Source organism: Pan paniscus, chromosome 13 (genome assembly GCF_029289425.2).
Source record: "Pan paniscus chromosome 13, NHGRI_mPanPan1-v2.0_pri, whole genome shotgun sequence".
NCBI lineage: Eukaryota > Metazoa > Chordata > Mammalia > Primates > Hominidae > Pan > Pan paniscus.
In genome coordinates this window covers 39,935,605-39,961,310 of record NC_073262.2, presented here as the reverse complement: position 1 = coordinate 39,961,310, position 25,706 = coordinate 39,935,605, and the positions used below count along the sequence as shown (strand labels likewise).

The following is a 25,706-nucleotide window of genomic DNA, read 5'->3' as shown; positions in this document are numbered from 1 at the left end:
GCTCCTCACTTCCCAGTAGGGGCGGCCGGGCAGAGGCGCCCCTCACCTCCCGGACCGGGTGGCTGGCCGGGCGGGGGTCTGAACCCCCACCTCCCTCCCGGACGGGGCAGCTGGCCGGGCAGAGGGGCTCCTCACTTCCCAGTAGGGGCGGCCAGGCAGAGGCACCCCTCACCTCCCGGACGGGGCGGCTGGCCGGTCGGGGGGCTGACCCCCCGACCTCCCTCCTGGACGGGGCAGCTGGCCGGGTGGGGGGCTGACCCCCCCACCTCCCTCCCGGATGGGGCGGCTGGCCGGGCGGGGGGCTGACCCCTCCACCTCACTCCCGGACGGGGCGGCTGGCGGGGCAGAGGGGCTTCTCACTTCCCAGTAGGGGCGGCCGGGCAGAGGCACCCCTCACCTCCCGGACGGGGCGGCTGGCCGGGCAGAGGGGCTCCTCACTTCCCAGTAGGGGCGGCCGGGCAGAGGCGCCCCTCACCTCCCGGATGGGGCGGCTGGCTGGGCGGGGGGCTGACCCCCCACCTCCCTCCCGGACGGGGTGGCTGCCGGGTGGAGACGCTCCTCACTTCCCAGACGGGGCGGCTGCCAGGCGGAGGGGCTCCTCACTTCTCAGACGGGGCGGCCGGGCAGAGACGCTCCTCACCTCCCAGACGGGGTCGCGGCCGGGCAGAGGCGCTCCTTACATCCCAGATGGGACGGCGGGGCAGAGGCAGTCCCCACATCTCAGACGATGGGCGGCCGGGCAGAGACGCTCCTCACCTCCTAGATGTGATGGCGGCCGGGAAGAGGCGCTCCTCACTTCCTAGATGGGATGGCGGCCGGGCAGAGACGCTCCTCACTTTCCAGACTGGGCAGCCAGGCAGAGGGGCTCCTCACATCCCAGACTATGGGCGGCCAGGCAGAGACGCTCCTCACTTCCCAGACGGGGTGGCGGCCGGGCAGAGGCTGCAATCTGGGCATTTTGGGAGGCCAAGGCAGGCGGCTGGGAGGTGGAGGTTGTAGCGGGATCACGCCTCTGCACTCCAGCCTGGGCACCATTGAGCACTGAGTGAACGAGACTCCGTCTGCAATCCCGGCACCTCGGGAGGCCGAGGCTGGCGGATCACTCGTGGTTAGGAGCTGGAGACCCGCCCGGCCAACACAGCGACACCCCGTCTCCACCAAAAAAAATACGAAAACCAGTCAGGCGTGGCGGCGCGTGCCTGCAATCGCAGGCACTCGGCAGGCTGAGGCAGGAGAATCAGGCAGGGAGGTTGCAGTGAGCCAAGATGGCAGCAGTACAGTCTAGCTTCGGCTCGGCATCAGAGGGAGACCATGGAAAGAGAGGGAGAGGGAGACCGTGGGGAGAGGGAGACAAGGGAGAGGGAGAGGGAGAGGGAGAGGGAGAGATTTTGTGTGTTTTTAATAGTAGTCATTTTAACTGGGATAAGATGGTATCTCTTGGTGGTTTTAATTTGCATTTCCTTGTTGATTAGTGATGTTGAGCATTTCTTCATATACCTGTGGGCTATTTGCGTCTTCTTTTGAGATATGTTTCTTGTTGGATGAACATTTTGCAAATATTTTCTCCCATTCAACAGGTCATCTCTTCACGCTGTGCTTTCCTTTACCTTAAAAGCACAGGTGACAAAACCAAAAATAGACAAATGGAACTATATATTAAAGAGCTTCTGCACAGACCAATAACCTGGAGTGTTTCCCTATGTTTTCTTCTAGTAATTTTATAGTTTTGAGTCTTATGTTTAGGTATTTAATCAATTTTGAGTTGATTTTTGTATATGGTGAGATAGGGGTCTAACTTCGTTCATCTGCATATGAATATGCACCATATATTGAAGAGGGTGTCAATTCCCCAGTATATGTTCTTGGTCCCTTTGCCAAAAATAAGTTGGTTTACATATGGGGACTTATTTCTGGGTTCTCTACTCTGTTCTATTGGTTTATGTGTCTGTTTTTATACCAATACCATGCTGTTTTGGTTACTGTAGCCTTGTAATATATTTTGTATATATTTTCTGTATATTTTGAAGTGACATAGTGTGATGCCTCCAGCTTTGTTCTTTTTGTTTAGTATTGCTTTGGCTCTTTGAGCTCCTTTTTGGTTCCACACAAATTTTAGGATTGTTTTGTATATATTTCTGTGAAAAATTACATTGGTATTTTTGCATTGAATCCATAAATAACTTTGGTTAGTATGACCACTTTAACAATATTGATTCTTGTGACCCATGAGCATTTGTTTGTATCTTCAATTTTTTTCATCAATGTTTTGTAGTTTTCCTTGTAGAGGTCTTTCACCTCCTTGGTTACATTTGTTCCCAGGTATTTTATTTTATTTTTGTAGCCATTTTAAATGGGATTGCCTTCTTGATTTCTTTTTCAGCTACTTCATTGTTGGTATATAGAAACACAACAGATTTTCGTATGTTAATTTTGTATCCTGCAACTATACTGAATCTTTACTGAATCGATCTAAGAGTTTTTTGGTGGAGTCTTTAGGTTTTTCTAGATATAAGATCACGTCATCTGCAAAGAGGCACTGTTTGACTTTCTCTTTTCCAGTTTGAATGCCTTTTATTCTTTTTTTTTTTTTAGATGGAGTCCCACTCTGTCGCCCAGGCTGGAGTGCAGTGGTGCGATCTCAGCTCACTGCAAGCTCCACCTCCTGGGTTCATGCCATGCTCACTGCAAGCTCCACCTCCCAGGTTCATGCCATTCTCCTGCCTCAGCCTCCCGAGTAGCTGGGACTACAGGTGCCCGCCACCACACCCGGCTAATTTTTTGTATTTTTAGTAGAGATGGGGTTTCACTGTGTTAGCCAGGATGGTCTCGATTTTCTGACCTCATGATCTGCCCGCCTTAGCCCCCCAAAGTGCTGGGATTACAGGCATGAGCCACTGCGCCCAGCCTGAATGCCTTTTATTCTTTCTCTTGCCTAATCACTCTGGCTAGAACTTCCAATACTATGTTGAATAGGAGTGGTGAAAGTTGGCATCCTTCTCTTGTTCCAGTTCTAAGAAGAAAGGCTTTCACCTTTTCCCCATTCTGTATGATGTTAGCTGTGGGTTTGTCATATATGGCCTATTATATTGAGGTATGTTCTTTCTATGCCTAGTTTGTTGATAGTTTTTATCACAAAGGGATGTTGGATTTTAGAAAATGCCTTTTCTGTTTCTATTGAGATGGTCATATTGTTTTTGTCCTTCATTCTGTTAATGTGATATATCATGTTTATTGATTTGTGCATGTTAAACCATCCTTGCATCACTAGTATAAAACTCACTTGATTATGGTGTATTATCTTTTTGATGTGCTGTTGGGTTAGGTTTGCTAGTATTTTGTTCAGGAATTTTGTATCTATGTTCATCAAAGATACTGGCCTATAGTTTTCTTTTTTTGTGGTTTTCGCATCCTTGTCTGGTTTTGGTATCAGGGTAATGCTGGCTTCATAGAATGAGTTAGGGAGAATTCCTTCCTTCTCAATTTTTTGGAATAGTTGGAGGATAACTGGTGTTAGTTCTTCTTTATGAGTTTGGTAGAATATGGCAGTGAAGCCATCCAGTCCTGGGCTTTTCTTTGTTAGGAGATATTTTATTACTGATTCAATCTTATTGCTCATTATTGGTCTGTTCAGGTTCTCTATTTCTTCCTGACTCAGTCTTGTATGTGTCCAGGAATTTATCCATTTCCTCTAGGTTTTCCATTTTGTTAGCTTATATTTGTTCATAATGTTCTCTGGTGGGTTTTTTCATTTCTGTGGTATTAGTTGTTATGTCTCCTTTTTTGTTTCTGATTTTTATTTCGGTCATCTCTCTTTTTTTTCTTGGTTAGTCTAGCTAGCAGTTTATTGATTTTATTTTTTTTTTAACCAACTTCTCGTTTCACTGATCCTTTGTATTTTTTTCTGTATTTCATTTAATGCTACTCTGACCTTTATTACTTTTCTATTGATTTTTACATTTTTTTATTTTTAATTTTTGTAGGTACATGGTGTATATATTTGTGGGGTACATGAGATGTTTTGATACAGGCATGCAATGTCAAATAATTACATCATGGAGAATGGGGTATCCATCCTCTCAAGCATTTATCCTTTGTGTTACAAACAATCTAATTACACTCTTTTAATTATTTTAAAATGTACAATTAAGTTATTAATGACTATTGTCTCCCTGATGTTCTATCAAATGGTAGGTCTTATTCAAGCTTTCTATTTTTTTTTTTAATCCATTAACCATCCCTATCTGCCCTACTCCTATCCTCCTACTATCATTCCCAGCCTCTGGTAACCATCCTTCTACTCTCTATGTTAATGAATTTAATTGTTTTTATTTTTAGATCCCACAAATAAGTGAGGACATGCAATGTTTGTCTTTCTGATCCTGGTTTATTTCACTTAACATAATCTGATCTTTATTTCTTTTTTTCTACTAATTTGGGGTTTGGTTTGTTCCCTTTTTCTTCTGTTTCCTTGATTATTTATTTAAATTTTTATACTTTTTTAAAAGGTCACCCCATCTGGAATGCAATGGTGCAATCATGGCTTACTGCAGTCTTGAACTCTTGGGTTCAAGCAATCCTCCCACCCTAGCCTACCAAGTGACCTAGCTAGCTAATTTTTTTTTTCTTTTTGAGACAAGGTCTCACATTGCTACCCAGGCTGGTCTTGAACTCTTGGCTTCAAGTGATCCTCCCACCTTGGCCTCCCACAGTGTTGGGATTACAGGTGTAAGCCACCATGCCCATCCAATCTTCATACATTTTTGATGTAGGCTTTTATTGCTATAAACCTCCCTCTTAGCACTGCTTTTACTATGTCACATAGATTTGGGTATGTTGTGTTTTGATTTTCATTTGTTTTGAGAAATTTTTTAATTTTCTTCTTAATTTCTTTCTTGCCCCAGTAGCCATTCAGGAACATGTTGTTTAGTTTCCATGTATTTATACAGTTTCCAAAGTTCCTCTTGTTATTGATTTCTAGTTTTATTCCATTGTGGCTGAAAGAATACTTGGTATGATTTTGATTTTTAAAAATTTGTTGAAACTTGTTTTGCAGCCTAATGTATGGCCTATCCTGGAAAATGTTCCATGTTTTAATGGGAACATTTATTCTGCCATTGTTGGAGAAAATATTCTGTAGGTATCTGTTGTGTCTGTTTGGTTTAAAGTGCAATTTAAATCCAGGTTTCTCTGTTGATGTTTTGTTTAGATGATCTGCTTAATGTTGAGAGTGGGGTGTTAAAGTCCCCATCTATGATTGTATTAGAGTTTATCTCTCTCTTCAGATCTAATAATATTTGCTTCATATACCTGGGTGCTCTGGTGTAGGGTGCATCAGAACTGTTACATCCTCTGGCTGAATTTTTCTCTTTATCATTATATAGTGACTTTGTCTCTTTTTACTGTTTTTGACATAAAGTGTGTTTTATCTGATATGAATATAGCTACTCATGCTCTCTATTGGTTTCTATTTGCATGAACTATCTTTTTCCATCCTTTCACTTTCAGTCTATATGTGTCTTTACAGGTAAAGTGAGTTTCTTGAAAGCAGCATATTTTTGGGTCACTTTTTAAAAATCTATTCAGCCATTTTAATTGGAAATTTTAATCCATTTATGTTCTTATTCCTGTCATTTTGTTGATTGTTTTCTGGTTGGTTTTTTTGTTTGTTTGTTTCTTTCTTTCTTTCTCTCTTGTTATTTATCATTGTGGTTTGGTGGTTTTCTGTAGTGTTAACATTTGAGTCCTTTCTCTACCTCTTTTGTGTGGTTTCCTCTACCTGTGAGTTTTACACTTTCATATGTTTTCATGATGATAGATATGACCTTTCACTTCCAGGTGTAGGACTTTCTTAAGCATTTCTTGTAGGGCCACTAATGGTGATGAAGTCTGTCAGTTTTTGCATGTCTGTGAAAGACTTTCTCCATTTTTGAAGGATAACTTTGCTGAGTATAGCATTCTTGGCTGACAGTTTTGTTTTGTTTTTATGCCTTTCAAAACTTTTTGTTTGTTTGTTTGTTTTTTTGAGATGGAGTTTTGCTGTTGTTGCCCAGGCTAGAGTGCAAAGGCACAATCTCGGCTCATTGCACCCTCCACCTCCCAGGTTCAAGCAATTCTCCTGTCTCAGCCTCCAGAGTAGCTGGGATTACAGGCATGTGCCACCACACCTGGGCAATTTTGTATTTTTAGTAGAGATGGATTTTCTCCATGTTGGTCAGGCTGGTCTCAAACTCCCGACTTCAGGTGATCCACCCACTTCAGCCTTCCAAAGTGCTGGGATTACAGGTGCGAGCCACTATGCCTGGCCTAAAACTTTTAATATATTATCTCATTCTCTCCTGGCCTGTAAGATTTCTGCTGATAAATCCACTGTTAGTCGATGGGGGTTCTTTTATACATTACTAGATGCTTTTCTTTTGCTGTTCTTAGAATTTTCTCTTTGACTTTTGACAGTTTGACTACAATGTACCCTGGAGAAGACCTTTCTAGGTTGTATCTATTTGTGGACCTCTTAGCTTCCTGTATCTGGATGTCTAAATCTCTTGCTAGACCTGGGAAAGTTTCAACTATTCTGTCTTTAAATAGATTTTCTATACCTTTGGTCTTCTCTTCACCTTCTGGAACAATCAAAATTGTATATTTGGCCAATTTATAGTTTCCTACATGTCATGTAGGCTTTGTTCACTCTTTTTTTTCTTTATTTTTGTCTGAATGGGTTATTTCAAAAGATCTGTATTCAAGTCCTGAGATTCTTTCTCCTGCTTGATGTAGTCTATTGTCGAAGCTCTTGAATGAATTGGCACATGTGGTATAACAGTCACTTCTTTTAAATTTTTGGTATCTATGGTGTTGATTGGGTAGGATGCTTTAGCTTTGATCCTGGGTGTACGCAGTAGTGTGGTCTTAGTATAATTTCTTCAGCTGTAAACAGCGCCAGTGGTGTCTGTGATTTCCTCAGCGGCTAAGTCTGTGATTGTTAGTGGAGTCTATGGTGAGGTTTTGCTGGGGATTGGTATGCCAGGTGGGCCAGTCCTTTAGCCTGAGTGGTAGCAGTGGTGTGTCAAGCATGCCCATCCTTGGGCCCCTGGGTGACATACATGGGCACTAGTGTTAGTGGGTTCAAATGAGCCAATTCTTGGGCCTCCAAGGCTTGCTCAGGTCCTGGTAGTGGCAGTGGTGTGCTGGGTGGGTGGATAGGTCCTTAGACTCCTGGGCAGCATGCATGGCATGGGCAATGGCAATAGTGGTACTGGGATAATGCTTGGGCTCCATAGCGCAGGCATTGGTGTTAATAGTGGCTGCAATGGGCTGGATGGGCCGGTCCTCAGGTCCTCAGGAGGAATGTACAGATACCAGCAGTGATAGGGCAGAGAATCCCCAGGCCCCAGGCAATGTGCTCAGACACCGGCAGGGCTGCTGGGCCAGGCTTGGTTGACCTTTCCTCAGGCCCTCCAGTGGTACACTCAGGGGTCAGCAGTAGTGGGCAGGGTGGGGTGATCCCCAGGGCCCTGGCATGATGATTGGGTGGCTGCAGCTCCGGTGGTGGTGGGCAAGGGGAGCCTGTCATTAGGGCATGTGCAAGTGTGCTATAGCCCTGCTACTGGTGGAAGCAGAGTTGCCGTCAGTGGCAGCAGCTTCAGGCAGGTGGCTCTCAGGTTCCAGGGAGCTCATGGTTTGGCTTCTGGTGGTGGCAGCAGCTGCAGCCAAGAAAGCCAGTCCTCAGGGCACATGCAAATGTGCTGCAACCCTGTTGCTGAAGGGGGTGGGGTCACTGCCAGTGGCACACACTTCAGCCTAAGCAGAAGCTGCAGTGGACAGCAGCAGAGTCTGTCCTCAGAGCATGTGTGTGGCAGCCCTGCTGCTAGAAAGGGTGGGGTTGCTATCTGTAATAGCCACCTCAGGTAGGCAGTTCTTAGGCACTGGGGAGCACATGCTTTGGCTCCCTTTGTCCCAGAAGCAGCCTCCCTGGTGCGCTGCACTGTTGTTTCTGGGGTGCAGGACACCATGTGTGCTACAATGCTGGGGATCTGGCCACTCCACTGGGTACAACTGGCATCACACTGCTGCAGCCCTCCAGGTAAACACAAGAAGATGTAAGTAGGGTTCCAAGGATATGGAGTTGCAGGGGCTGTTGGACCCCAGGGCAGGATGGAGTCTGGTGGGGGCTGGACTCTCAAAATGGTGCCATGCTGTAGCTGCTTAGGACTCAGGTGTGAGCTCCCTCTCCGGAGCAATGCTGTCACATGGTTTCCAGGCAGCTCCATATTCTAGTCTCAGTGTCTGCAAAGACTAAAGGGTTCTGCCATGGCTAGGATTGCAGGAGTTCACTGTGAGAATGTGGACCACTGAGGATCTCTCACCCTTTCCCCACACTAGGGAGGCTCTCTGGGCTCTCGGCCAATCTCAACCAAACTGACTGCCTTCCTTTCCTTTTCTTCCATGTCTCAGGTGTTTCCTGTAACTTCTCTGTTGAAATCCAGTGTTCTCTCTCAGATGCTGTATTTGAAATGTGCTTATCTACTTGCTATTTTAGTTCTTTGTGGAGGAAGTAAGTGCCAGATGCCTCTAGTCAGCCATCTTGAAGCCCCTCCTCTTTCAATAATTTTGAAAGCACAATGGCCACCAGATCATTTTCCAGGTGAAAATGGAAATAAATACTCTTAAAAGTATTTTGTGTAAAAGTATTATATTTTGTGTCATTTCAAAAGTAAAAAAAAAAAAAAAAAAAAAAAAAAAAAAAAAAAAAATCCAGCAAGGCACAGTGGCTCACACCTGTAATCTCAGCACTTTGGGAGGCTAAGGTGGGTGGATCACGAGGTCAGGAGTTCAAGACCAGCCTGGCCAACATGGTGAAACCCCATCTCTACTAAAAAAACAAAAACATCAGCTGGCCACAGTGGCAGGCGCCTGTAGTCCCATCTACTTGGGAGGCTGAGACAGGAGAATTGCTTGAACCCATGGACGGAGGTTGCAGTGAGCCAAGGTCACACCACTGCATTCCAGCCTGGGTAACAAAGCAAGACTCCGTCTCGGGAAAAAAAAAAAAATTATTTCACTATCTGGAGGCCCTTTCTCCTGCCTTTAAAATATGCAGAAATCTCTCTCCTTTAAAATCCTTTCCTTGAACTGGATACCATTTCTAGCTACCAGCGCTCCCCCACCCACTTTTTTTTTTTTTTTTGAGACAGGGTCTCATTCTGTTGCCAAAGCTGGAGTGCAGTGGCATGATCACGGTTCACTGTGGTCTCAACCTTCCAGGCTCAAGTGATCCTCCCACCTCAGCCTTCTGAGTCACTGGGACTACAGGTGTACATCACCATGACTTGCTAATTTTTTAATTTTTTTTTTTTTTTTTTGAGATGAAGTCTCGCTCTGTCACCCAGGCTGGAGTGCAGTGGAGCAATCTCGGCTCACTGCAAGCTCTGCCTCCCGGGTTCACACCATTTTCCTGCCTCAGCCTCCCGAGTAGCTGGGACTACAGGTGCCTGCCACCACACCCGGCTAATTTTTTGTATTTTTAGTGGAGACAGGGTTTCACCGTGTTAGCTAGGATGGTCTTGATCTCCTGACCTTGTGATCCGCCCGCCTCGGCCTCCCAAAGTGCTGGGATTACTGGCGTGAGCCACCGCGCCCGGCTAATTTTTAAATTTTTTGTAGAAACAGGGTCTCCCTATGTTGCCCAGGCTGATCTCAAACTCCTGGGCTCAATCAGTTATTCTGCCTCAGCCTCCCAAAGTGCTGGGATTACAAGCGTGGACCACTGTGCCTGGCCCATCCCATTTTAAATGTCTCTGCCAAATGTCTCTAACAAGGCTAAGCTCGGTGACTTCCCTCCTGTATTCTTAACCATTTGGCCCATTCCTCTATAGAAATTGCCCTCTTGAAATTAACCAGATTTAATGAGCTGTTTGTCATTTCTGTAGCACTTGAAACATTCACTACTCCCTCCTACCTGAAACTACCTCTGCTTAGACTTAGGGACACTCTGTCCTCTTGTTTCTTCTTACACCTTGGGGCAACTCCCTTCCCTTCCTCCCTTCCCTTCTCCAGTTATGTGCTAGACTTGATGCCATGCGTTTCTGTTAGCTTCCATTGTGAGCATTTTCAAAATATTTTCCTCAGCCCCATAATTTTGTTATGACTGTAGCAATCAACCTTATAATGATTTTTTTTTTTTTGAGACAGAGTCTCACTCTGTCCCTTAGGCTGGAGTGCAGTGGTGCCATCTCAGCCCACTGCAGCATCAACTTCCGGGGTCAAGCGATCCTCTCATCCTCTCACCTCAGCCTCCTGAGTAGCTGGGACTACAGGCACACACCACCATGCCTGGCTAATTTTTGTATTTTTTTGTAAAGATGGGGTTTCTTCATGTGGCCCAGGTTGGTCTCCATCTTGAACTCCTGGGCTTAAGTGATCCCCCCACCTCGGCCTTCCTAAGTGCTGGGATTACAGGCATGAGCCACTGCACCTGGCTGTTATAATTATTTTTAAATGTGTCCTTCCAATCTTAATTGCTTTCCTGAGCTGCAATTCCATAGCTTCAAATGTCTCCTTACAGGAGGTGGGAAGGGTTTAGCTGCCTCCCTGTTCTTCTCTCACAACTGTGATTTCTCCCATTATCCAGAGTCAAAAACGTGAAATCCTATCATTCTGCTCCATTACCAAGTCTTGATTCACCTTTTCTCTGAAATTTTCTGGAATCCTTTACAATCCCACTGCTTCTACCACCATCAGCATCCAAGCTCTGGATTTCTGCAGAGCTTTCTAGTCTCAAGCGACATCCATCCCAGGCCCTTCAATACATTGCCATCTGACCTGCCTTCCCAAAGACCCTTTTCTTTATGGCCTTTTCTACCCCAAATCTTTTGCAGCCCCCTGCTCCTCACTGCCTATTGCAACAAAGCTAAACTCCTTGGCCTGACTTCCCAGAACTTGATCTGTCAATAGGAGTACCCCCTCCATGCTTATTTCTCTCAGCTTCCCCAAGTTCATTTCTGTTTTCTTTAGACTTTCCCTAGTCTATGCCTGATTATCTCTATTTCTGAATCTTTAAGAGTGCCTCGCCCTTTATTTTCTGAATATCCCTATCTCCAAGGAGTATTGTTATTGATATCAGGTGAGATGCTAGGGTCCTCAGGGTCTTTGCCATAGAATTTTAGGAGGTAATTATATACTTGTATATGACTCTAATTAGGTAAGGTATGTTAATATTCTTCCTAATGATTATTAACTGTAAACTCCTAATTTTGTGCCCCACACTCTGCTAAGCAATTTACATGCACCATTTCACTTAACCTTCACAATAACCCTGTTAATTTTTATTAGTGGTGTGAATTGTATATTGCTTAGTTTATGAAGCAACGGTTCAAAAGGAGAGCCATAAAAGAAGATTCCACCCTTTCTCTTTAAAGTGCTTCGTGTGTGTGTGTGTGTGTGTGTGTCTGTGTGTATTTAATCACAACTTGAAAGAAAATGAGAATAACAAGTGGTTTCTAGCTGTGAGTCAATAATATAGGTAATTGTTAAATTCAGAACAAAGCAACTACAATAGTTTTAACAGTTAACACCAATATCAAACTAGTACTTGTCTATACGATTTTCCAACACATTTATGCGGTTTTTTTTTTTTTTTTTTTTGGAGAGGGTGGGCAGCTCAGTGACTGGGGCTCTGTCCACAAAATCCACGCTGGAAACCTAAGGGGTCTCTGCATCTAGCAATGCCAAAAACTGGACCCCTGGAGTGGCATTCCTGCCCTGGCCCATGTAATCATCCTGAAATCAGCCAGGACAGGCTGATACACATGTGCTGGGAGAGAGAGACAGAGACTGAAAGAGAGGCACATTCATTGGCAGAGAGGGAGACCTGTAGATTCTAAGATTTATCCAGAAAGGCAAAATGAACCCCCTGGGAGTTGGGGGTTGCCATATGTGCTTGCTAAAAGGTGGGACACTGGAGTTTTTCATCTAGGGATAAGAAGGCAAACTTCCTTGAAAGACAGGAAATTGACTTTGAGTCTCAGGCCTTTCTTGTCCTCCAATTAAAGTTGAGCCTTGCTAGGTAGGTGGGTTTGGGGCTGCTGTGCAGTATCCTAGAGTGGGCTCCAGCACCCACAGCCCTACTCCTTAACTCTTCCCCGCCCCATGGATACACACTTTAACTAGAGCCATCTGTCTGCTTTTATTTTATTCTTTGATTTAAGATTTCTATGAGCAGAGAGTACCTGGCTAAAAATTTGAAAATCACAGCACTAGTTAATTTCCATTACATTACAGTTACAGTTCTAACATTTTACCCAGAATTTAATTCCATAGATATGAGAGAAGATAAGGAAGAGGAAAACAGGCAATTTTCTAAGGCTTTTCTGATTCACCAAATACTCCCCCACTTGACGCTTGAATTCTCCAATTAGACATTTGTTTCTTTGGCTCAAAATGTTTCCCCTCACTTTAAATGCAAGATGATGTCATTTCACCCTAGCCAGTTCCTAGGAAGATGTCTCATTGGTAAATAAGTAGATCTTTAACAAATTTTGCAAACCCATTGATTTGGGCAAGTATTGACAGAACTTGATAAGACATTTAATTGAGGCACTTTCTACTTGAAGCATTGCCTCCTATACCCTGATACAACAATGAACACAATTACCCAATATGACTGATTACGATTACTTTCGGCACAAAATCACTGTCTACTTGACTTCATAACCAAAACAGAGCTTTTAATGGGCCATAAATTGAAAGGGAAATGTCTGCCACTTGGAATCTCTGGGCATTTATCTTCCTCCTCTTGCTTTCAGTTTCTTACCTGGTCAGGCACATGCGCACAAAGTCTGCTGCATTTTCTGAGAAGTGGTCTGGTAAAGGAGGCATCAGCCCTCGGTGTGCTCCGATGTAAAACATGGCGGCCATCCTGTCCATGGAAGCCAGTGGAGGCTTCCCTGTAGCCATCTCAAACACAGTACAACCAATGCTCCAGATATCTGATTTCCGTCCATAGCCAGACTCATTGATGACTTCTGGGGCCATCCAATATGGAGTCCCATGCATGGACTTAAGCATGTCACTGTGGGTGCCATTTAAACCTGCCCAGGCCAAACGCCTGGCACAGCCAAAGTCAATCAGCTTTATTATTCCAGTTGGCATGAGCATAACATTATTTCCTTTGATATCGCGATGTACCACACAGTTCTCATGGAGATAAGCAACACCTTGAAGAATTTGTTTCGTATATTTACAGAACACCATCTCAGGCAATGGCCCAAAACGGTTTATAATACTAGAGATTGAGCCACCAGGAACAAACTCCATGAAAATGCTCACAGTGTTCTCTTGCAAGCATGTCCCCAAATAGGCCACAATGTTGACATGTTTCAGTGCTTTGAGCAAATCTACTTCTTCCTGTAGTTTCCGGTATTCCTTTTCAGCAGCTAATTTATTAGAGGTATCCAAAGCCACCTGTTTTACAGCTATTAGCTGTCCTTGACTAGTGAGACCACAGTATACCTAGAAGCAAATCAATAATACCTTGTTATTAAATTAATGACATAACTTATTCACAAAATGCCTCAGGTGACACTTGACTTTCCCTTCTCTTTCTAAACCCTTGTCTTTCTCTAAGTTGATACCTCCCTTCCTAAATGCAAAGTGTTTAAGCAAATTCAGTGTTTCAGTGGAGCCAAGATGGGTATGAGAAACATGGTGGATGGATGTCATATTGGCTTAAAGTCAAGTGGCTTGAATTGGCTAGAATCCTGGCTTCATCTTTCCCCAGCTATATAACTTGGGATAAATGTGTAATCTTTTGACTTCAGTTTTTCTCATCTGTAAAACTGAGATAACAATACTTGCCTCACAGATTTCTTTTCTTTTTTTTTTTTTTTGTTTGTTTTTAGACAGGGTCTCACTCTGTTGCCCAGGCTGGAGTGCATTGGCACAATCACAGCTCATTGCAGGCTCAACCTCCTGGGTTCAAGCAATCCTCCTACCTCAGCCTCCTGAGCAGCTCGTAGCTAGGATCATAGGTGTGTGCCACCACACCTGGCTAATTGTGTGTGTGTACTTTTTGTAGAACCACCGTGCTACCTTTTTCTTTCTTTCTTTTTTTTTTTTTTTTTTGGAGACAGAGTCTCTCTCTGTCACCCAGGCTGGAGTGCAGTGGCCCTGATCATATCTCACTGCAGCCTCAAACTCCTGGGCTCAAGCGATCCTCCTGCCTCAGTGTCCTGAGTAGCTGGGACTACAGGCATGTACCACCACACTAGGCTAATTTTTAAAGTATTTTTGTGGAGACGAGGTCTCTCTATGTTGCCCAGGCTGCCTCACAGATTTTTTTCTTTTTTTCTTTTTTTTGGAGACAGGGTCTCGCTCTGTCGCCCAGGCTGGAGTGCAGTGGTGTGATCTGGGCTCACTGCAACCTCTGCCCCAGGGTTCAAGCAATTCTCATGCCTCAGCCTCCTGAGTAGCTGGGATTACAGGTCTGTGCCACCACACCTGGCTAATTTTTGTATTTTTAGTAGAGACGGGGTTTTACCATATGGCCAGTCTAGTCTCGAACTCCTGACCTCAAGTGATCCACCCGCCTCGGCCTCCCAAAGTTCTGGGATTACAGGTGAAAGCCACCACACCTGGCCTGCCTCCCAGATTTCTATGATGACTACATGAGATGGTGGTTTGGAAAAGCTCCTGATAATATGTAAAATAGAGCTAGTTCAGCTCCCAAGCTCTCTGGAGTGAGAAGGAGACAGGCCCTGGAAATCACCCTTGTGATGTAATCTCAGTGGTTTTGTGTCTTCCTGTCTTCTCACTGATTTCTGAAATGTCCCCATCTGGAGACAGCACAAGTCTTATTTGGGGGCCAGCCTTTTCTTTACTCGTCTATGTAAATAACTATCTAAAGTGCTAGGGTTTAGATATATAATGTTTGTACATATTTAAGAGGCACATCTGATATATTAATACATGCATAGAATGTGTAATGATCAAGACAGTGTGTTTAGGACATCCATCACCTCAAACATTTGTCATTTTCTTTGTGTTGGGGGCATTTCAATCTTCTAGCTAATTGGAAATACACAATATATTGTTGTTAACTATAGTCACCCTACTGTGTTATCAAACACTAGAACTTATTTCTTCTGACTGTATGTTTGTACCCACCTCTCTTCATCGCCCACCCCCCAAGATCTCTTATGCAGTTCACAAAATGGAAGGAACATCTTTTGTTTTTGCCATCTAGTAATGATTCTCCAAACTTCCAGTAACATATTCAGCTGTTGAAGGAAGATATTTCTTTCCCATTGGACTTGAACCTGGGAGGATGAGAGGTTAGAAATGCAGTGGCCATTGAGTCACTATATGTGCCTGAGAAAAAGCCAGGCAAAGAGAGAGAGAGACCAGATCCTGATGACATTGTCTGATCCCTGAAGCCACCTGGACCCAGAGCCAGACCTATTCCAGACCTTTCAGTCGGATAAAGCAGTAACTGTCCTTTCCCTCAGTGGTTGGATTTTCTGTTACTTCCAACTGAAAGAGTTCTAAGTAAAAGAGTGCTTGCCAGAGGAAGCAGGGAGGATGACTGGGGGAGTGGGAGGGGTGGAGGGAGGGACTGTGGAGGGGTGGGGAGTGCTGATTTCAAGTTTCCAGTTTAACTTACTGTGCCGTAGGCTCCCTTTCCAAGAATCTCACCCTTGGTCCATAGGATAGGTTCTTCAGACTTTAAACTATTTTCAGAAAATATCTTCTTTTCATTTGAGATGAGAAATTTCTCCTCCCTGTCATATATCCTGAGCCCACTACTATGCCTCTGGAAGAATGAGACAAAAGGAAAGATGACCATTAAACCAAGTCACTGGGATGGAGAGAAAGGGGTGAGAGTAAAGTCTTCTTTTCAAATGTTCCTGTCTGTGGCCACTCTTACAGGTAACTTCTAGAGACACATCATTCCCCCAAATGACCACATAGTGTATCTTAGTTGTGAACTTCAGCCTTGTTAATTATACACATTTTAAAACCACATCTTGCTCTGCATATTTTATAGGAGGAGATCTTAGTCCTGTTCATCTCAGGCCCCACATAGGCCTGCAGCTACTAACCACTGTCTTTTGAGAATCATCTTTCACAAGGTCCCTATCATGACAGAATATGTTAGTGTGTGCCATCTCCTCAGCCCCCAACCTCAACTCTCTCCTCAAAATTCCCATTATCATGGTCAGCTTGCTCCTAAACACAGACAAGTTCAGAAAGAGAAACATACACAGAGCTGGACACACACATAGAGACACACAAACTCATACACACATATTCACATATGTGTTCACACAAATGTACACACACATAAACAAATATATATCATGCACACATATATATCATATATATACATACACATATGTACTGAGAGATAATATACAAACCAACAATGGCCAGATCATATATAAAAATAGAACTCTGACCTACAATGTGCAGCAACCAACCCAGGAAATCAACCCATTATCTACAGTAACCAAAACAGGAAGCCAGTTTACCATCCACAAGCCAGACTTGCAGGAAGTCAGACTAGTATCTCTAGCAAATAGTCCAGGAAGCTACGGGATAATTATTTACCTTGTATGTTCTTCTGACCAATAATTATTTAAAATAATTATTCCTGGCTGGGCGCCGTGGCTCACGCCTGTAATCCCAGCACTTTGGGAGGCCGAGGAAGGTGGATCACGAGGTCAGGAGTTCCAAGACCAGCCTGGCCAAGATGGTGAAATCCCGTCTCTACTAAAAATACAAAAATTATCCAGGCGTGGTGGTGAGTGCCTGTAATCCCAGCTACTTGGGAGGCTGAGGCAGGAGAATCGCTTTAACCCAGGAGGTGGAGGTTGCAGCAAGCCGAGATCGCAGCACTGCGCTCCAGCCTGGGCAATAGAGCAAGACTCCATCTCAAAAAAAAATTATTCCTGATCCTGATATAGTGTGGATATAGTGTAGTATGACCTGAGTTAGTGTTCAATAAATAATATTTCAGTTTACCTACTGTTTCTGTCTTTAAAATTTCAGTTTGGGAGGCTTGTGTACTTTAGTGAAAACGATAACAAAGAAAACCCGACTATGTGTTGATCTTCTTCCCCACTCCATGCCAACTCTCATGCCAAACAAAATTTTTAAAAATCTTATTTCAGGATTTTTGCTTACACTTCCATGAGAGCAATGGCCGAGTCTTGTACAGCACTATGCTCCTAGTTCTTGGCCCACTGCCAGAAGCACAGTAGGCATCAATAATAATTTTGCATTAAAGTAGTGAATCATCTGAGAGCAAATGCTCAGGTGTAGGGGCTCTGAGAAATGTACATTTCATGTCTTCCTATGAACAAAATGGTGAGCCACTTCTGGAGCCATGTTCATTTCTTTCTATCTCACATACCTAGAGCAATGTCTTGCCTATAATTATGTATCTGCTGATAGTTGGAAATGATATGCTGTTGATTGAAAATGTCATCATTGAATAAAATACTGACCTATTTGAATGGTTTTGCTAAATTAATTTAACCAAACTGATTTCATTGCAATGTCAAGCTAGCTAAATTCCAGAAGGGAGTCAATATAATGAAAACATCTTAGCCTGGGGGTCAGAAGACCTGAATTCCAACCTTGTGATCAAACAGTGAGACCTTGAAAAAACTATTTAATTGTTTAGGGTTTATAATTCCTCATTTGAAAATAAGGGGTTTGAACCAGATTGTCTCTGAGGTCCTTCCCACCCCAATGAATCTTGGATTCTAATTATACCAACCTGTATTTTGACTTTTGTTGTCTCTCTGCCCATTTCTTTTGGGGTACTTCCTCTCCATCTGAGGACAAGATTTAGGTTTTCAGGATCTGTTTCATTTGCCATTTTTTGGCAAGAGTTGTTATCTTTCTCATCAAGAGCTAATAATTCTGCAGCTAGACAACCTAACAGTTCATCTGTCAATTCTTCATTATTTACAGAGTCCATAATTTCTTGGGAAATTGAATTTGTGCCACTTAAGGTTTTTCCAAACATTTGATATGTGATTGACTTATTTGCTAAACTACCATGATCCAAATAATGTACCCAATATTGATATGTCTGGGAAGATGCACTTTCTTGTTTTTCTTGGAAAGAGAAATTTGTAAGTGTTTTAGAGTGATCTGAAACACTATCAAACTCTAGATCATTAGTTAAAATTCGGCTGGCATTTACTTTACTAAGAGATGCTGTATTCTGCTTTTCTTGCTGTACATACTTGTTAGAATTCTTCTCACTGGGCACTGCCCAGCTGTCTTCTGAAGGGATAAATGGGATCTGGTGATGTAGCTCTTCAAGTTCTTGCAGATCTCTGAGGCTTGTGGTGAGTATTTGATTGTTAGAAATGTCTCTATCACCAGTAGACTCTTCCATAGAAACTTCTTCAACAATGGATAAATCTGAGACAGGAGGGAATTCATTCTGTTTCATGGACTGCTCAGGTGTCTGAGCCAAGTTCATGGGATGAATTTCATCTTTGGAAGATAGAAACTCATTTCCTGAAGACTTTATCTGCCAGTCTGGTTCTGAAATACCATCACCATTTTCAATGTCATGTAGGTTGCTATGTACAGCCTTGGAACTCTTTTCTTTAGAAATTAAGACTTTGTGCTCTTGTTTAATGCCAAATGAAGTCTTTGGGCATTTCATATGTGTTTTTTTCTGAGAAAGTCTTGTTCTGATATTGCTCTTCCTCTCACTGTGTGAAGATCGACATTTATTGGTGATACGTCTGCCTGATGGAGCCGAACATATCTCACGGTAATACTTGTTTTCATCCCTTTCAGTCTCTCGCACATGACAATAAACAGGGGTCCCAAACATTTCATAGATTCCAGGTCCATTAGCAGTTGAATTGATTTCTTTGAACATATCACTATACTTAAGATCTAGGTAATTTAGTCTTGGCTCTGTCGGTTGAACAGAGAGAGGAACATATGACTTCTGTATTCCTGGATTTTTACAGATGCAAGGAAATGATTGCTTTTTGGGTTTCTGAGTCCGGTGAGTTGATTGCTTCTTTGCTATCTGTGGCATTTTCTTTTGAAACCTGGGCAATTGCCAAGGCCTGGGGTCAACAAGTCCCAAAGCCGGGAAAATTTGTGTTTTTATGCTGGTTTTACGCATGGTAGGCTTAATGGGACCTTCAGTAGAAATCACGAAATTCTGAGGTGTCTTCTTACTTGTCTTGGTCTTTGAATCCAACTTACTCCTATGGGAATTCATCTTATGCTTGTCATTTTCTTGGTGTACAGGTATGTTGACACTATGGTTGTTATGAATGGTTCCCTTTCTTTTTTGGAGGCTTGGTTTGGCTATCACTGGTTCCTTGGGGCTTCCATCCACAGGGAAGGTGATGTGGATAAGAGGCACCATCCTACTCATTTCTGGTTTGGCTCTTTCTGCTATTGATATTTTTATGTTTGTCTCCATGCTGCTACAACCTTCTGGGAGTTTATCAATGGGGTCATCAAAGACTACACTGGATAAGCTTTTAAGTACAGTACACTCTTCTAAAATATTGTTTGGTTCCATTGCTTCATTTTTATGTAATGAAGCTCTTTTTGAAGCAGCTTTATTATTTCTCATCTCTTCATCCTGGCTTGGAGTTATTTCTGAATGCTGGGTTTCTTGGAACTTGCTTGGAATGGTACATACTATTTCTGGATCTTGTTCATAGTTTTTGGCTACTGAATTCTCATTCTTTCTTGATGAAAGATATTGAGAGTTCTCTTCTTCAGGTTTTCGCGTTTTACTACCATGGCAGTCAATATCCTCTTCCCTATCTTCAGGAATATTGCCTTCCTTCAAATTCTCAAAAGACACCAAAGACTGCCCTTTTTCAAAGTCAGTGATTTCAATTTTGTTACATTCTTCTATTTCCTTGGATTTCCAGTTTTCCTCCTTCTCCAGGCATTGTCTGTGATGGTTAGTCTTAGGAAAAGAGCACATGTTTCTTGACCAAATGAAGCCATCAGAAGACCTGAGAGTTGGATCCATCAACGACTTAACTAGGGCTCCCGGAGGCTTGTTTGATGGGCTGAGGTCATCAGATTGACGAACAGACACTGAGAGCTTAGGCACAAAAGATGTGAGGCTTGGAATGTTTCTTTCTTTTTCTTTTGGAAACTTGTGATTTTGGGGGATAGTAAGGACACCAGATCGCGTGGGCAAGAGTGACAGTGGTGGCAGAAGGAACTAAAAGGAAGACAGAAAAAGCTGTGAATGCAGAAACATATATAAATATCACACTAACTCGTTTAAAGTAGTCTAAAGAGATTATAATGTCCTCTTAAGGAAGGCTTTTTAAAGTTCAAAGCTATCCTGGAGATCACAATTCTTTTTTTTCTTCTTGAGACAAGATCTCGCTCTGTCACCCAGGCTGGGGTGCAGTGGCATAATCACAGCTCACTGCAGCCTTGACTTCCTGGGCTCAAGCGATCCTCCCACCTCAGCCTCCCAAGTAGCTGGGACTACAGGCATGTGCCACTATGTTCGGCTAATGTTTAAATTTTAGTAGAGACAAGGTCTCTCTATGTTGCCCAGGCTGGTCTCAAACTCCTGGCCTCAAGCAATCCTCCCACTTCTGCCTCCCAAAATGCTGGAATTACAGGCATGAGCCACTATGCCTGGAAAGATCACAATTTTTAAAATTAAAACCTCATTCCCAATTTTTTTTTAGAACCAATTTAAAACAACACGTTTTAAAACCAGGATTATTATAGATGTAAATATTCATGGTTATATATTTTTAAATGAAGGCCCTATAATGTAAATGGTAAAAATTTAAGATAAGAAGCATTTTATTTCTCTTCTTTTTTCTTTTTACTTTCCATAGAATTGATTTAAGATTTTTGAAATCCCACTGAAAACAGTTTAAAATTGCTGTTAAAATACCTCAAAAATTGTCAGTTATTGACTAACTCAGAATTCATATCCGAAACACAACTACTCACCATCGTTTTGCTGAATTAGTTTGTGAATGAAATGTACAAAATTTCATTTTTGTGGATGACAGGCAAATGGATGGCTTTCCTTTCTCCTTTGCCCTCTGGTTTCAAACTAAGCTAGTTTTTATTATCATCCTGTAGAGGTCAGTGTAACCCAATGTATAATATTAAACTTTGCGGGCAGTAAGCTATAAACTCCTTAACTTTATGCTTCTTTTCATTGTGGTCTTTTCCTGTGTATACAGATTCAATACCTATTTATATCACAATATTTATAGGCATGGGTCATGGGTAGTAATTGAGAAATGTATGTTTAATTTTCATTCTATTGCCACCTGTGTGTAAGAAGGAAGGAAATGGAACCTGACTCTAGAAACTTAGGCATTAAAAGTAGATGAGATGTAGTGTAGACCCCAGTGTTACTGTCTAGATGATTTTTCCCATTTCTCAAAAATGACTTAGGACATAAAGGCAGATTCATCCAGTGCTTAACCATCTGCCTAGTAACAGCCATTACAATTTTTTAGGTCAATAAACTCCTTTTGCAATGCTAAGCAGTACCTATGCATAAGTATTTCTCAAAGGCTCATAGGAAAAGAAGGGTCAGGTAGTTGAGAAACTAAGAATTGCAAATATCTTTCCAAAAACTTATAAATTAGACAGCTAGGAAAATCTTTCCACCACTGGGGGAAAGAAAAGAATTGCCTAATTTCTAAATAGGTTGAAAGAAGACAAATTAAAATATGTCTGGCCAGGCGCGGTGGCTCACACCTGTAATCCCAGCACTTTGGGAGGCCGAGGCAGTCGGATCACTCAAGGTCAGGAGTTCGAGACCCACCTGACCAACATGGTGAAACCCCATCTCTACTAAAAATACAAAAATTAGCTGGGTGTGGTGGCAGGTGCCTGTAATCCCAGCTACTCGGGAGGCTGAGGCAGGAGAAACGCTTGAACCCAGGAGGTGGTGGTTGCAGTGAGCCGAGATTGTGCCAACTGCACTCCAGCCTGGGCAACAGAGTGAGACTCTGTCTCAAAAAAAAAAAAAAATGTCTAAGGGAGCTACTCAGCTCATTATGTAAAGAACAGAAACACTCCAGAAAAGCACTGCACATGGCAAGGCATAATTTCCCCAGGAACGATTTGCTACTCTAGGAACTATATGTGAGTTGTTGTTTTTCCAAGAAATACAGTTGACCCTTGAACAACAGGGCTTCAAACTACGCAAGTCCACTTATATGTGGGTTTTCTTCCTCCTCTGCTACCTCTGTGACAGCACGACCAAGCCCTCCTGTTCCTCCTCGTCCTCAGCCTATTCAACATGAAGACAGTGAGGATGAAGACCTTTATGGTGATCCACTTCCACTTAATGAAGAGTAAATATATTTTCTCTTCCTTATGATTTTCTTTTTTTGTTTGTTTGTTTGTTTGTTTTATTTTTGAGACGGAGTCTTGCTCTGTTGCCAGGCTGGAGTCCGGTGGCATGATGTCGGGTCACTGCAACCTCCACCTTCCAGGTTCAAGCAATTCTCCTGCCTCAGCCTCCCGAGTAGCTGGGACTACAGGCACCCGCCACCATGCCCAGCTAATGTTTTGTATTTTAGTAGAGACGGAGTTTCACCATGTTGGCCAGGATGGTTTCGATCTCTTGACCTCGTGAACCACCCGCCTTGGCCTCCCAAAGTGCTGGGATTAAGGCGTGAGCCACCACACCTGGCCCCTTATGATTTTCTTAATAACATTTTATTTTCTTGGCTTTATTGTAAGAATACAGCATATAATACATATAACACAAAATGTGTGTTAATCAACTGTTTATTTTATCTATAAGGCTCTGGTCAACAGTAGGCTACTGCAGCCATGTGCGGTGGCTAACATCTGTAACCCTAGCACTTTGGGAGGCTAAGGGGGAGTATTGCTTGAGGCCAGCAGTTCAAGACCAACGTGGCCAACATAGCGAGACCCTGTCTCTAAACAAAACAAAACAGAACACCCAGCACTTTGGGAGGCCGAGGCGGGCGGATCACGAGGTCAGGAGATCGAGACCATCCTGGCTAACATGGAGAAACCCCGTCTCTACTAAAAATACAAAAAATTAGCCGGGCGTGGTGGCGGGTGCGTGTAGTCCCAGCTACTCGGGAGGCTGAGGCAGAAGAATGGCGTGAACCCGGGAGGCGGAGCTTGCAGTGAGCTGAGATTGCACCACTGCACTCTAGCCTGGGTGACAGAGTGAGACTCTGTCTCAAAAAACAAAACAAAACAAAACAAAACAACCAGTAGGCTATTAGTAGCTAAGTTTTGGGGGAATCAAAGCTTATGTGTGGATTTTTGACTGTGTTGGGGACATCAGTGACCCTACCCCCTGCATTGTTGAAGGGTCAAGTGTAATTGCTGAGGATTTGGTTCTAAATTAATGGATAGAGTTGTTTGGTTTTAATTCTCAAGTCAAAAACGCTAGCACTAATCTTACCTCGATGCTTCGGCCACTGTACTTCATATGAGAGGTCGAAAACTCTACAACAAGAAAAACAATAACTGTATATTCTTAGTAGTAGAGAGAAAACAGTCTCAAGCCAGAGTCTGGGGATGGAGTAATACAGATGCTAAGGGGTCTGAGGAAAAGTTGTAGAAATTGGAGGTTTCCCCTGTGGAACTCACACAGAGGTGGAATCATCACACAAAACTTCAGGCTGCTGCCACTAGCAGGGGTTGCTGTTTTATATTTATATCTCTATTCTGACAGAAAACCTGAGATCTCTGGACCAGAGAGCAGACCATTTATCACTCACAGAACATTGTAATGCCAGTTCCCCACAACCCAGTTCCTCACAGGGCAATGTGATGAGAGCCGGGTGTTGACCTGCACAGCTGGCAGAGCTGCATCACAGGAGGGAGCTCTGGAATGATGAGACTCAGGTGGTATATTGGGTGGTGGCACTTTAGCCCATCTTTCCCTCCAGAGAAGGAGAGAGCACTTTACTATGAATTGTAAGCAAATGCCTCCAGGAGAAAGGTGACTCTATGTTTTATTACCCTAGAATATAAGCAAACAGCTTTTGGGAAAATCAGTCTCTAAATTTCTCTGGAGCAATACACTAACTTTGGAGGCGTTTCTGCCATTCAGTCATCTTTTAACTTAGTTTCCTAGTGTTTTTTGCTTAGAAAGCCTGAACTGTGCAGAAATGTGAAAATATTCTTGTATAAGTGTCTCCCAACAGTTGTTTAAACTAGATCGACCATAAACTCTGAAAGGTGAGTGTGAGGAAGACTCACCTAGGGAACGAGATGGGACTTACTAGGTAGTATAAAACTTACAAGTTGTTCTCTTCTTACCAAAAAGTCAGAATGATCCCCAAAACCCCATGAACCACCACCACCACCACTTCTGCATAGTTTGGACTTTCTAAAGCTGAAGCCAAAAGCTCCAGTGTCTCCAGGGTCAAAACAGGTCACAGAAATGGATGATGTGGGACAGGAAGGCACAGCAGTAAATCGAGATCATATGCCCAACTAAAGGGGCATCATTACCCAGCTCGCAGTGATGTTATCCAACCCAGATAGATAGTCCAGCCCTGCTACATCTTCCAAAAGAAGCCAGAGAGCTGCAGATTTTTTTTTTTTTTTGAGACAGGGTCTCGCTCTGTCGCCCAGGCTGGAGTATAGTGGCATGATCTCAGCTCGCTGCAACCTCCACCTCCTGGGTTCAAGCAATTCTCCTGCCTCAGCCTCCAGAGAAGCTGGGATTACAGGCGCCTGCCATCATGCCCGGCTAATTTTTTGTGTATTTTTTATTTTTTAGTAGACACGGGGTTTCACTATGTTGGCTAGGCTGGTCTCGAACACTTGACCTCGTGATCCACCGGCCTCGGCCTCCCAAAGTGCTGGGATTACAGGTGTGAGCCACCGCACCCAACCCAAGCTGCAGGTTTTATGTGAAATCTCCTTCCCCCACCCTTGCTTATTTATTTAAAATTTTTATATTTTTAATTTTTTGTATAGACAGGGTCTTACTGTATTGCCCAGGCTGGTCTCAAACTCCTAGGCTCAAACAATCCTCCTTCCTTGGCTTCCCAAAGTTCTGGGATTCCAGGTGTGAGCCACTGGGCCTGGCCTCTCCTCCCTTGTTTTTCAATGTTGTGAGGGTCAAACAAATGTCTGTAGGTGCATTTCAGCCTGAGGCTGCCATTCTGAAGTTTCACACGGAGAGAAAAAGACCTCTAAGGTTTAACACAGTAGAAAAGCCAATCCCAGGTGAAAAACAAGTCACCTAAGAAGAGGACCCCAACAGGCAACAGGAGGGGGCACAGGCATTCCCCTTGGACACAGCTGGCCATGGCACCTCCCCTTCATTCTTAATGCATTTACTCAACAATTATTTACTGAGTGCCTGCTGAGTGGCCAACACTGTCCCAGAAGATGGCAATTTATAGTTGTGGGCAGGAAAGACAGATCTTTGCTCTTTGCTCCCAGAGGTTGCATTCTAGAGGTTGAGGTTTTCTATTGAAAAGATGTTAGAAGTTAATCTAGAAATACAACTGAATATAATTTATAGTTGGGTACACAATGGATAGCATCCTGAATTTTTTAAAAAAACGCTTTCAAGTATTCTTATAAATATTTGAATATGTATTATCCAGTATTGGTCAGGAATTATGTGGGGTAAAGACTTTTGGTGGGAATGTAGAGGCAAGATCTTTCTGGTAGGTAATTTGATAACATGTGTCAAAGCCTTT

At 43.3% G+C, this 25,706-nt stretch overlaps 1 protein-coding gene across 3 annotated transcripts in view; it reads right to left on the bottom strand.

The window, feature by feature from the left end:
- MAP3K19 (mitogen-activated protein kinase kinase kinase 19) overlaps positions 1-25,706 on the bottom strand; it is an 88,675-nt gene that overhangs the window by 6,618 nt on the left and 56,351 nt on the right. Inside the window, exons 6-10 of one of the 3 annotated variants that reach the window (XM_055108545.2) lie at positions 23,444-23,487; positions 17,771-20,224; positions 15,650-15,799; positions 15,154-15,305; positions 13,327-13,500 (exon numbers count right to left, since the gene is read on the bottom strand). In XM_055108545.2, the coding sequence (XP_054964520.1) occupies positions 13,467-13,500; positions 15,154-15,305; positions 15,650-15,799; positions 17,771-20,224; positions 23,444-23,487 (2,834 nt within the window). In that variant the 3' untranslated portion in view covers positions 13,327-13,466. Of the gene's footprint in view, positions 1-1,656; positions 13,501-15,153; positions 15,306-15,649; positions 15,800-17,770; positions 20,225-23,443; positions 23,488-25,706 lie in introns of those variants that run through there. The other 2 variants (XM_003822805.5, XM_055108544.2) reach the window with 2 other exon arrangements.